General features: G+C 34.7%; 1 protein-coding gene across 1 annotated transcript in view; it reads right to left on the bottom strand.

Moving 5' to 3' along the window:
- LOC149790450 (ADAM 17-like protease) overlaps window positions 1–13,659 on the bottom strand; it is a 50,392-nt gene that overhangs the window by 3,675 nt on the left and 33,058 nt on the right. The window contains exons 8-10 of the mRNA XM_089973219.1: window positions 9,955–10,038; window positions 8,484–8,561; window positions 3,226–3,364 (exon numbers count right to left, since the gene is read on the bottom strand). Coding sequence (XP_089829345.1) covers window positions 3,226–3,364; window positions 8,484–8,561; window positions 9,955–10,038 — 301 coding nt within the window. The remainder of the gene's footprint in view (window positions 1–3,225; window positions 3,365–8,483; window positions 8,562–9,954; window positions 10,039–13,659) is intronic.

Raw genomic sequence — 13,659 nt, 5'->3', positions numbered from 1 at the left:
TGCTTTTTGCTTGAGGTTCATTTGTATGCGTTCTTTACAGCCTTTTATAAAACGAAATTATTATATAAATGTATATTACAGGGTCAACAGTGTTGACACATTTAAAATCTATTCATTCTCATGGAAAGAGAAAGAGGAATGGTGAGAGAGAGATAGGTGGAAAAGAAAGAAAAAATAAGCCTAGATATGGAAATACAAGTCTAAAGAACATGCATAAGGGCAGATATACTTCCTTAATGAAATAAAGAAAGTAGTTCCAAATGTGATATTACCACTGGCAGAAAGGGTGGCATTGCCACTGTGGGGAAGTGCCACTGGGGATTTCATTTTTCTCTCACTGATGTATTTCAATATCTCATTATGAAATATATAATGCTAGCATACTGAAATTTATAATAACCAGATTCCAGTATTCAACCAATGAATTATAGACTTAATTTTTAAATCATGATTGAGTAGTATCTAGTAGATCCTGTGACTCCAGGACAGTATAGTTCATTACAGCACTTCCTGTCTTCCACACTCACAGTTTATAAAACTAGAATCACTGAACACACCCAAGATCCTAAAAATAACCTCACTGAAGACAGCCAGGATCCTAACACTAGCCTCATGCAAAACAGCCCAGATCATTATGCACTAGCCTCACTTAACAGAGCCAAGATCATAACACTAGCGTTACTGAACACAGCCCTGATAATAACACTAGCCCCACTAAACACAGTTCAGATGCTAACACTAGCCTCACTGAACACAACCCAGATCTTAGCATTAGCCTCACTGAATACAGCCCAGATCATAATACTAGCCTCATGGAATATAGCCCAGATACTAACAATAACCTCATTGAATACAGCCCTGATCACAATTCAAGCCTCATGGAAAACAGCCCAGATCACAATTCAAGCCTCATGGAACACAGCCCAGATCCTTAAAGCCCAGATCCGATTACTATCCTCAATGAATACAGCCCTTATAATAAAACTAGCCCCACTGAACACAGACTAGATCACAGTACTAGCCAAATGGAACACAGCCCAGACACTAACACTAGCCTCACTGAATGCGGCCCTGAAAATAAAACTAGTGTCACTGAACACAGCCCAGATCACAGTCCTAGCCTCATGGAACACAGCCCAGATCACAGCACTAGCCTCATGGAACAAAGCCCAGATCACAATATTGATCTTGCTGAACACAGCCCAGATCAAAACACTATGCTAGCATTTCTGAGCACAATCCAGATGTTCTGTTCATTAACTGCTCAAAACATTTAGTAATATGAACCAGATTTCATTTGGATGCCTTGTACTTTACACTTTGACCGTTTACTACATTAAGATGTGTTACTATATTGGTTATATAAAAAGTATAAAATTACTTGATGACAGCATGTCAATCACATCATGAGAAATACTGAGGATCCCACAATCACACCATGTGACATACTGAGGATCCAAAATCACTAGGACATACTGAGAACCTGACAATCACACTATGTGACATACATGTACTGAGGATCACACAGACATGCCATATTACATGCTGAAGATCCCACAATCACACCATATGACATACTGAAGACCCCACGATCACCATGATATACTGAGGATCCCACCAATCACACCATGTGACATATTGAAGATCCCATAATCACACCATGTGACATACTGAGGATCCCACAATCAGACCATGTGACATACATGTACTGAGGATCCAACATTAAAATAATGATTGCCAGCCCAACAAAGAACAGAAATTATTTAACTAGTCATTAGCTAAATTTAACATGAGAACTAATGAATGATTCTAGTGAATGAATAGCAACAACAAAAATTAATTTTACTAAATAAAACTAGGAAATAATAATGTATTATATACGTTAACATATAAATCAGCTCCAACAGTTGATTGCATAGATCCAGATATGTTGTCATATACTGTCTTGGCAAACATGGTTTCATCCAGTTTGTTACAACAGAGACCTTGATCTGGTGATGCATTATGAGATGGCAGATAATGTCTATGTTGTTTGCTGTTGAATCTGGCAAATATGTATGTGGTATTAAAATAACTTTGAAACACATCTTGATGCTCCAAACATAACATATAATCTTTATACAAAGCTGCCATATCGTTTGTAACATCATGCAGTGTTTTCAAATGTGTTTCACAGTGGAAAATATGATATGGGATTATTGAATAACACAATCCCTGCCTTTTCAAAACAAAACATGCAGGGATCAAAATAGCTTGGGTCACCCATACTGCATTGGATTTCCTCATTATTCAATGGAAGCCAGAACCAGGCTTGGGGAAGAAAAAATGTCTAATGAAACCAAGGCAACATATATTTTGAGGCAGCTGATGGTGCTGTTAGCATTGTGCAAGGCAAAATCAAAGTAATAGTCAAAACAAGCCAAGTCAGTTCTCACCTTTAAGGTACACAAAAGTAAAATGTATATCATAAAGAAAGAATGTAGCAGGATACAATTTTTTGATACTTGCCTTACCTAATTTCTGACATCATGAACAATATGACATAATAATCTCAGTGATGACATGTAAAATACATCAAATGCATCAAAATGTAAGAATATTTATCAAAATTAAACAAAATGTATCAAAAGGTATCAGTTGGCATCAAAATGTACCAAAATGTATCAAAATTAAACAAAATGTATCAATTGGCCCCATAATTTATCAAAATGTATCAAAATTATCAAAACTTAACCAAAAAAATTCAAAATGTAACAAATGTATCAAAATGTATCTGCTTAATGTAAACAGTCTGCAAGGAGTTGTATCTTTAACCACCTTTTCCCCATACTGATATCTGTAAATTCCAAATGCACTCCAGTGGCTACAGCATCTGCCTTAGATGCGGGAGGTCATGGGTTTGAACCCTGGCAGTCACACCAAAGACTTATAAAAATGGTACTAACAGCTGCCTCGATAGGTGCTCAGTATTAAGAGGTTAGTGTTAGGACCAGTTTACCTGGTGTGACTGGGTGAGACATCATGCTACATCCATGCAGCATGATCCCCCAATGCTAGACATCACTATGAACTGCCACAATGCAGACATCATAGCAATATGATGAATGTTTTTAAAAACTACTTAAAAATCCAAATCACACACACTAGCAAACACACTATCCAAATGCAGTCTAGGCTGGCCGAGACTAGGACTAATAAAAACAGATAGTACTAAAAGAAACCCACTTCCTGAACAGATTCCACCTATTGCCCCTACAGACGGGGAGGCAATGAAAGAAAGTCCCAGCACGTTGTTACTCATGGACTGATATGTGAACAAATGAGCCAGGCAGTAGCTATTGAAAAGTAACTCGGCACTAAATGCCTAAAAAAGAAAGAAAGAAAGATGTGTCATTAAGTTGATATAGCCAACTTAAAGTAAATAAAATATTTTACCAATTTCAAATGATTTCATATAAGTTTGTTGATGCTATTATTTTCTTTGCTTCTGCGTTATTGGTAGCATTGACTTTGCGTTGAAACATTTAATTTTTTATATTATAGACAAAAGCTGTGGACCTTACAGCCATTCTGTAGCAGAATTTGTTACATACACTATATGTCACTCACACACCATAAGGCCCTTTATTATATACGGTTACGTCTATAAGGCAGGTATGACCATGGATCCAATTTGATTAAGTAGTAGTAAAAATATATTTATACAATCAAACCTGTCAGTAGCAGCCATCATTGGGAAAAGACTTAACTGGCCTTTGTACACAGGTGACCTTTGTATGCAGGTTTCCCTTTCAAACTTTGTTTTTCAACAAACACCATACATCAAATACCATTATCATTATTACTATTAGAACGCATAGCAGCTGTAGCAACAGAAGTATTATTATTATTTATATTATTATTATTATTGTTGTTATTGCTGTTGTTGTTTTTATCAGATTTGTGCACTATTTAACAAAATCATACATGTTATCTCCCAAACTTGTGTTCAATACAACATTAAAGTTTCCTACTCACTCTGATTATCATCACTGACTCCTATGAAAATCACAGATCTGAGTTTGTTTTGTGTACCATGGCGAAACACTAAAGTCGCTATTACCATCTATACATGCTTATAAGTCAAGTCCAACTGTAAACTGCACAGACCAGGTCTGCCACCGCAAAATGCACCAGCAAATCTGGGTCTGTGCAGTTTGATAGGAGTAATCAGCAAAACAAACAAAACAGACCCTGATCTGCAGGCACATTATGCTATTTCAGATCAGGATAATTGTTGTTTGCAGTTTGACTCAACTTTTAAGTGTGTATATATGGTGTACTTGACAGTTTACAAATGACTATGAAAGAGAAGAAGGACTCTTTTTTTGGCTGGCTTGTATAATTAGACTTAAAAAAACTGTTCACATTTCATAAAGTAACTGGATTACCCAGTTCCTCAACTCATCAAGATCAAAAGGCTTACGTGAGAGGCTTGCCATGAACAAGGAATTAAAAGAAGCCTCAGGGTAGCTATTGTTAACAACACATAAATCAAAACTTCACCTGCCTTTAATATGCAGAAACGTTTTGTAAGTACTGAATGACCCATGACCCTAATGAAAAGGAAAGTAACTCATATCTCTCCACAGTGAAGAGCTTTTCTGATTAGAAATGGCTTTACTTTCATGAACAAATAAATGAAGATATCAAACTATACATGTCACACTGGCACAAAAGTGATTTCCATTTATGCTTTGACAACATGATTGCTTTTCCATAATCCAGGAAACAAACCACTCTGACCCTCTCTCATAGTTATAAAATCCACCACAGTGTTTGAATCAGACACAATTACACTTTTGAGTTAAACTGACAATGTGACTGGAGTACAGTGAGTACAACTGAGATAAGAAATATTAACACATCAATTCACAGAATATTTTTTAATCTAATCAATCCTATGTTATTGTGGGTTTAATACCATTTTTCAGCACATGATAGGCTAAACATGGCAGCCAGTATAACTGGTGAAAGAAGAACATGGGAAAGAACCACTGACCCATGGGAAGCTACTGGCAAGCTTTCTGGAATACCCACTTTGGCTGAGCCCAAAACACGAGCCCATAAGGAGAGAGGTGAGATGGCAGTGATTAGTAAAGGCGAGCACTTTAGACCACTGGCCCATATGGCCCCCCTAAACAATGCCTTGAAGAAAAGTATAAACTGCATACACTGAGAGGTCACTGTTAGTATGCTCCAGAGAGAAACCACTATTTGGTATGGAAACACCTTGCCACTGACTGCAGAAAGTAAGCAACCATTATATACACGAATTTGATGTGAGAAATTTGCCTCAGGAAAATTATAAAGGCCATTGAAAACAGGTAACCTCTATATAAAGGTGGCTGTTCTGACAAGTTCAACTGTAAATACTTCATTATAAAGCAGTTTTACAATAATCTGATATGACTCCCATTGACAGCAATATAATAAGACAGTGCTGATTTAGGTTACTTTGTGAACTTAATAAAGTAATAAATATATAATAATGTAATAAGTACATAATACTGTAATAATTATGTTATTTCTAGATGCACAAACTAAAATGAACTGAAATACATATAGCAACAATTTAGAAAAAACAAAAACAATCCTTTGTGAGATGATACACAATTATACCTGCCCTATATTCCATTTCTGATTTGGTGCTTTGATATACCTGCCATATACTCAATTAATGACTGAGCACATGATCCACAGTTATATCTGCCTCATACTCTATTTCTAATTGGGTGCTTTATCCACAGTTATATCTGCCATATACTCTATTTCTAATTGAGTGCTTGATCCAGTTATATCTGCCTCATACTCTATTTCTAATTGAGTGCTTGATCCACAGTTATATCTGCCTCATACTCTATTTCTAATTGAGTGCTTGATCCACAGTTATATCTGCCTCATACTCTATTTCTAATTGAGTGCTTGATCCACAGTTATATCTGCCTCATACTCTATTTCTAATTGAGTGCTTGATCCACAGTTATATCTGCCATATACTCTATTTCTAATTGGGTGCTTTATCCACAGTTATATCTGCCTCATACTCTATTTCTAATTGGGTGCTTGATCCACAGTTATATCTGCCTCATACTCTATTTCTAATTGAGTGCTTGATCCACAGTTATATCTGCCATATACTCTATTTCTAATTGGGTGCTTGATCCACAGTTATATCTGCCTCATACTCTATTTCTAATTGGGTGCTTGATCCACAGTTATATCTGCCTCATACTCTATTTCTAATTGGGTGCTTTATCCACAGTTATATCTGCCTCATACTCTATTTCTAATTGGGTGCTTGATCCACAGTTATATCTGCCTCATACTCTATTTCTAATTGGGTGCTTTATCCACAGTTATATCTGCCTCATACTCTATTTCTAATTGGGTGCTTGATCCACAGTTATATCTGCCTCATACTCTATTTCTAATTGGGTGCTTTATCCACAGTTATATCTGCCTCATACTCTATTTCTAATTGGGTGCTTGATCCACAGTTATATCTGCCTCATACTCTATTTCTAATTGGGTGCTTTATCCACAGTTATATCTACCATATACTCTATTTCTAGTTGGGTGCTTGATCCACAGTTATATCTGCCTCATACTCTATTTCTAATTGGGTGCTTTATCCACAGTCATATCTGCCTCATACTCTATTTCTAATTGGGTGCTTGATCCACAGTTATATCTGCCTCATACTCTATTTCTAATTGGGTGCTTTATCCACAGTCATATCTACCATATACTCTATTTCTAATTGGGTGCTTTATCCACAGTTATATCTGCCTCATGCTCTATTTCTAATTGGGTGCTTGATCCACAGTCATATCTGCCTCATACTCTATTTCTAATTGGGTGCTTTATCCACAGTTATATCTGCCTCATACTCTATTTCTAATTGGGTGCTTTATCCACAGTCATATCTGCCTCATACTCTATTTCTAATTGGGTGCTTTATCCACAGTTATATCTGCCTCATGCTCTATTTCTAATTGGGTGCTTTATCCACAGTTATATCTACCATATACTCTATTTCTAATTGGGTGCTTGATCCACAGTTATATCTGCCTCATACTCTATTTCTAATTGGGTGCTTTATCCACAGTTATATCTACCATATACTCTATTTCTAATTGGGTGCTTTATCCACAGTTATATCTGCCTCATGCTCTATTTCTAATTGGGTGCTTGATCCACAGTCATATCTGCCTCATACTCTATTTCTAATTGGGTGCTTGATCCACAGTTATATCTGCCTCATACTCTATTTCTAATTGGGTGCTTTATCCACAGTTATATCTACCATATACTCTATTTCTAATTGGGTGCTTTATCCACAGTTATATCTGCCTCAAGCTCTATTTCTAATTGGGTGCTTGATCCACAGTCATATCTGCCTCATACTCTATTTCTAATTGGGTGCTTGATCCACAGTTATATCTGCCTCATACTCTATTTCTAATTGGGTGCTTTATCCACAGTTATATCTACCATATACTCTATTTCTAGTTGGGTGCTTGATCCACAGTTATATCTGCCTCATACTCTATTTCTAATTGAGTGCTTGATCCACAGTTATATCTGCCTCATACTCTATTTCTAATTGGGTGCTTTATCCACAGTTATATCTACCATATACTCTATTTCTAATTGGGTGCTTTATCCACAGTTATATCTGCCTCAAGCTCTATTTCTAATTGGGTGCTTGATCCACAGTCATATCTGCCTCATACTCTATTTCTAATTGGGTGCTTGATCCACAGTTATATCTGCCTCATACTCTATTTCTAATTGGGTGCTTTATCCACAGTTATATCTACCATATACTCTATTTCTAGTTGGGTGCTTGATCCACAGTTATATCTGCCTCATACTCTATTTCTAATTGGGTGCTTTATCCACAGTTATATCTACCATATACTCTATTTCTAATTGGGTGCTTTATCCACAGTTATATCTGCCTCATACTCTATTTCTAATTGGGTGCTTTATCCACAGTTATATCTACCATATACTCTATTTCTAGTTGGGTGCTTGATCCACAGTTATATCTGCCTCATACTCTATTTCTAATTGGGTGCTTTATCCACAGTTATATCTACCATATACTCTATTTCTAATTGGGTGCTTTATCCACAGTTATATCTGCCTCATGCTCTATTTCTAATTGGGTGCTTGATCCACAGTTATATCTGCCTCAAGCTCTATTTCTAATTGGGTGCTTGATCCACAGTCATATCTGCCTCATACTCTATTTCTAATTGGGTGCTTGATCCACAGTTATATCTGCCTCATACTCTATTTCTAATTGGGTGCTTGATCCACAGTTATATTTGACATATACTCAATTAATGACTGATTACTTCATCCAAATTTACATATGCCCTATACTCTGTTAATGATTGAGTACTTGACCCATTCAATTTGTTGTCTCTCACCTCAAGAAGTTCCTGGGTCCCAAATGCCTTATTACTGTTGTAGTGCGTTCCTGCAGTGTACGCAGTGTGAATTAACATCTGGAATCAATAAAAATATGACAAGTATCTTTTCAGTAGGTATCATCAGCAGTATTGATCTATTACAGGTTTATGTGCATTACAAAATTTCAGTACTACATTTCACTGTTCATTATCATAATGTAACAAAAACATAATAAGACACAAAAAATAATTTAAAATGTAAAAAAACACAACTGTATGGAAGTTTTATTTCACAGTCTCCTGGCTACAACTGTAACATTTTAGCAAAATTTTCACAAGTTGGCACAGAATGAATTTTAAGACATGCATGTGCTGCATATATACATAAAGCTATTCCTATTATGCATTAAAAATGGCTGATCCGGAAGTAAGTCATAGGTTGAAAAGAATTTAATTTCTTTAGAAATGAGTGATGGGGAGACTCCAGCTTAATCCAAGACTTATTTATTAAATTTTATTCCAATTAAAATTGTAATGGATCTTTGAAAAAGAATACCTTACAACCATGAAACTTTGATTCTGGAATAGCCCTTACAAAATAATATTATCTATTCCCAGAGCTACATTAATAATAAAACTTTTTGCCAATGGCAACTCAATCACCAAAATGTCAAAATCAAGATACCTTTCACAACTGCATGCAAGTTTGGTCCAACTGGAAACAACACTGACCCTAACTGGATAATGTGCCAGTAGGTTGTTTGTTCCAATGATTACTCCTAAAAGAACTGCATAGACCAAGATCTACCAGCACATTCTGTGAATACATTTATGGTAATTGCCTACACATCATAACAGCATTTCCATATAACTAAGATTCTTTTAATTTGTTTTAAAAAAATTTCTAATTTTAAATTTTTGGTTGACTAACAATCTGAGACAAATTGGCCAACAACACTATTAAAATATGTATTGATCTTACGCAGAGTCTACTTCACAGGTTCCAAATAATCAAGTGGCATGCATCCATTATATTTCAATAAGATTAGCATAAATTGGTTTCATAATGTAATGGTTGACATGATACCTGGAACCAGAATATCTAGTAGCACATTTAAATTTTGAATAAACAACAAGTGATTAATAAATGATTGTTGATTGGTTGATATTTAGAAACTTATCCAATCCGAAGAAAGACAGAAGAGTTCAAATTTAAAGAAGATGTACAGCATCTCTAGCAATTAAAAAAGAAATGAATAAGGGATGCCTACTTATCTGCCTGTAGAGCATACATGATAATTAAATCTTTAAAGATATCAACCTTAATTCTTATCTGCATTTGCAACAAAACTTTAGCACGTGATGGTAGCATTTTAAATGTGAATTAACTCACTCACAATTATACAGAGTTAGCAATTTGTTGATGAAGCTGGTAATAAAGTTGATTCCATTCATCCAGAAAATTAAATTTTGTTGGAGGAATACTTACTCCAGTAATATCAAACCCATAGCCAGTCCCTCCCACAAACTGAGTATTCTCATAAATGATGTTCACTGAACGGATGATGTTAACCTGTATGGGGAAAAAAATGGCAATTTAGTCAACATGAGATTCATGTGTCTTTGTGTGTGTGTGTGTGTGTGTGTGTGTGAATTAAAAGAATTCTTTTGGAAATAACATTTTTACACATAAAACAATTTTGAAAATTGATACTTTCCAATACAGTGGAACCTGTCTTAGCAAATATCTCCATATTAAGGACACTTCCCCATAAAGGATAAAATGAATCCTTTAAACTGACTTTGCCTACTGTATTTGTGCATTACTAAGCTGAGGTAAAGCTGATTAAATTCACTGAAAAACAGGGGTGGGCATATTATAGAATAATTCTTCTCTAACATAAAATCCTGAAACAAATTTGCTAAGCAGGTGGGGGAGAGGGTCATCATTTTTGGGGGGAATGAGGGAGAAACCGTCTTATCATCAAGAATAGGCTATAGTACATATTTTACATCCATAAATGGGACATCTATCCTCCAGGGACAAAATGTTTTTATCCCTCGAGTATCTGTTTTATAGAGGTTTCAATGTACTGATTTTTCAGGAAACCATAGTAGCTCAATTGGTAAAGCAGTGGACATATTATCCAAGTGTTGCCAGTTCAATATGACTCAGGACTGCCTGAGTCAGCTGCCTCAGTATGTCTCCGGGATAATGCACTTAGCTTCCATTTCCTCAGCAGAATATAGCCAAATAAAGTGACAAAATAGCAACCATCCAATATTTCTTTGATCATTCTTATGCATCTCCGACAATAAATTTTTGAGTTATCGAACTATTTTGATCATGTGAAGAAACTAATATAGTAAAACCTGTCTTGAAAGACCACTGTCATGTGAGACCACCTGTCTAGAGAGACCACATTCTCAATGCATACATTTATTGATTATATAGGATTGTGACCTGTTATGGGAAACCACCTGTCTTGAGAGACCATAATTTATTTGGCAAAAGAGGTGGTCTTTCAAGAAAGATTCTACTGTATTTACAATATATTGTTAACTTTGCTAATGTCCCTAAATATTTATAATATATTGTTAGCTTTGCTAATGTCTCTAATTAATATTTACAATAAATTTTAGCTTTGCTAATGTCCCTAATTAATATTTACAATACATTGTTAGCTTCCTTAATTAATATTAACAACATATCATTAGTTTGCTAATGTCTCTAATTAATATTTACAATATATTTTAGCTTTGCTAATGTCCCTAAATAATATTTATAATATATTGTTAGCTTTGCTAATGTCCCTAATTAATATTTACAATATATTTTATCTTTGCTAATGTCCATAAAAAATTCTTAAAATATATTGTCAGCTTTGCTAATGTCCCTAATTAGTATTTACAATATATTTTAGCTTTGCTAATGTCCCTAATTAGTATTTACAATATATTTTAGCTTTGCTAAAGTCTCTAATTAATGTTTACAATATATTGCATGCTTTGCTAATGTCCCTAATTAGTATTTGCAATATATTGTTAGTTTTGCTAATGTCCTTAATTAAAATTTACAGTATGCTTTGTTAAGGTACCTAAATAATTGTTAAAATATATTGTCAGCTTTGCTAATGTCCCTAATTAATATTTACAATATATCCCTAGTTTTGCTAATGTCCTTATATTGTTAGCTTTGCTCATATCCCTAATTAATATTTACAATATATTCATAGTTTTTCTGATGTTCTTAAGTAATATTTACAATAAATTGTCAGATTTGCCAATGTCCTTAATTAATATTTACAATATATTTTAGCTTTGCTAATGTCCCTAATTAATATTTACAATATATTGTTATCTTTGCTAATGTCCCTAATTAATATTTACAATATAGTGTTATTTTGCTAATGTCTCTAATTAATATTTACAATATATTTTAGCTTTGCTAATGTTCCTAATTAATATTTACAATATATTTTAGCTTTGCTAATGTCCCTAATCAATATTTACAATATAGTGGTAACTTTGCTAATGTCCCTAATTAATATTTACAATATATTTTAGCTTTGCTAATGTTCCTAATTAATATTTACAATATATTTTAGCTTTGCTAATGTCCCTAATTAATATTTACAATATATTTTAGCTTTGCTAATGTCCCTAATTAATATTTACAATATATTTTAGCTTTGCTAATGTCCCTAATTAATGTTTATATGATATGCTGTCTTTAATTCAAGTAACTAAACTGAGGATTGCTTTATATCATTTTCATCAAGTAGATTAGCTCCAAATAATAGATTTTATTTCCTCTGATAAGTCTGTGTTCCTGCAAAAAAAAACAATATCTGACTCATATAATCAATAAGTTTTTATAGCTGCTATTTACAATTATTGTTTTAACACCAAAATCCAATTAGAATGTCTTAACACCAAAATCCACCAAGATTTCCTGTCTGGATTATTCGTTTATGAGAGTAAGTGCATTGGACTTATAATGGAACAGTATTCTCTTAATATAAATGTATCCATGGAAGTCATATAGAATAACACCCTATAGTGAGACCATCTTGTATGCAGTACATGATACATCATTTTATTCCTCATTATAATTCTAACAATGGATTTTATTTTTTTTTTAACATAGCTTTGACAATCTTGCAGTAATACTGCTATGATGTCTGCAGTGTGGTAATTCATAGTGATGTCTAGCACTGGGGCATCATGCTGCAGACATGTAGCATCATGTCCCACCCAGTCACATTATCCTGACACTAGTCCAACCAGTCCTAACACTAACCTCTTAATGCTGAACACCTAGCGATACAGCTGTAAGTACCATTTTATTATAAGTCTTTGGTATGACTTGGCCAGGATTCAAACCCATCACCTCCCACATCCAAGGCAGACACTCTAACCACTAGGCCACTGGAGCGGTCCACCACTTCCTCATTCTAATCTTATCTATGGAAGCCATATAGTATACCACCCCAACATGAGACCATTTTATAATGCAGCACATGATACATACTATAATCCCTCATTATAATTCTATCAATGGATTCCACTGAGTATATCACTTTATAGTGAGACTGCCTTATAATGAAGTACATGATACCAATTTTTCCTAGTAAAATATATTTCTTCGAAAATACTTACCCAATCATAGAAGAACTACCACTACCTTTCAAGTTCAGCCCTCCCAAATACTATTTTTAGTTAAAGGGAGCTAAAAGTTGTCTGCCAATCTATTTTGCAGTCGAGCAGAGTGATATTCCCTTACATATAAGACTTGGCAGCACAGTGTAAGAATATCCCAGTCATTACTGGAGTAGAGGGCACACTCCCTATGGATGTAACTGCTAGGAGAATGTATGTGTATTATGATTATTTTCGAAGAAACATTTTACTAAGAAAAATTGGTTTCTTCTTCAAATACATTATGCAATCACAATAAATTTGGAGAATAAGTAAGAGGTGGAGGGTGGTACATCTCCTTACCCCTAAGGTATTGAGTCAGCTTCTAGGTAACCTGACTGGAGGTGACTATCTGTTGGGGCACGTCTTCAAAAGTGAACAAATTTCCCCCTGCAAATCTCGCAGAAGTTATGAAGCCATGTCTTAGGAAGCTGTTGATTGATCTGGAAGGGAGACCTTTTGATCTGCAGAATAGATACAGGTCCTACCAGGT

This window comes from Sinohyriopsis cumingii, chromosome 10, assembly GCF_028554795.1.
Source record: "Sinohyriopsis cumingii isolate HCF-2022 chromosome 10, ASM2855479v2, whole genome shotgun sequence".
Taxonomy (NCBI): Eukaryota; Metazoa; Mollusca; class Bivalvia; order Unionida; family Unionidae; genus Sinohyriopsis; species Sinohyriopsis cumingii.
Note: the sequence above shows the minus strand (reverse complement) of the source record. Positions and strands in the feature narration are given on the sequence as shown.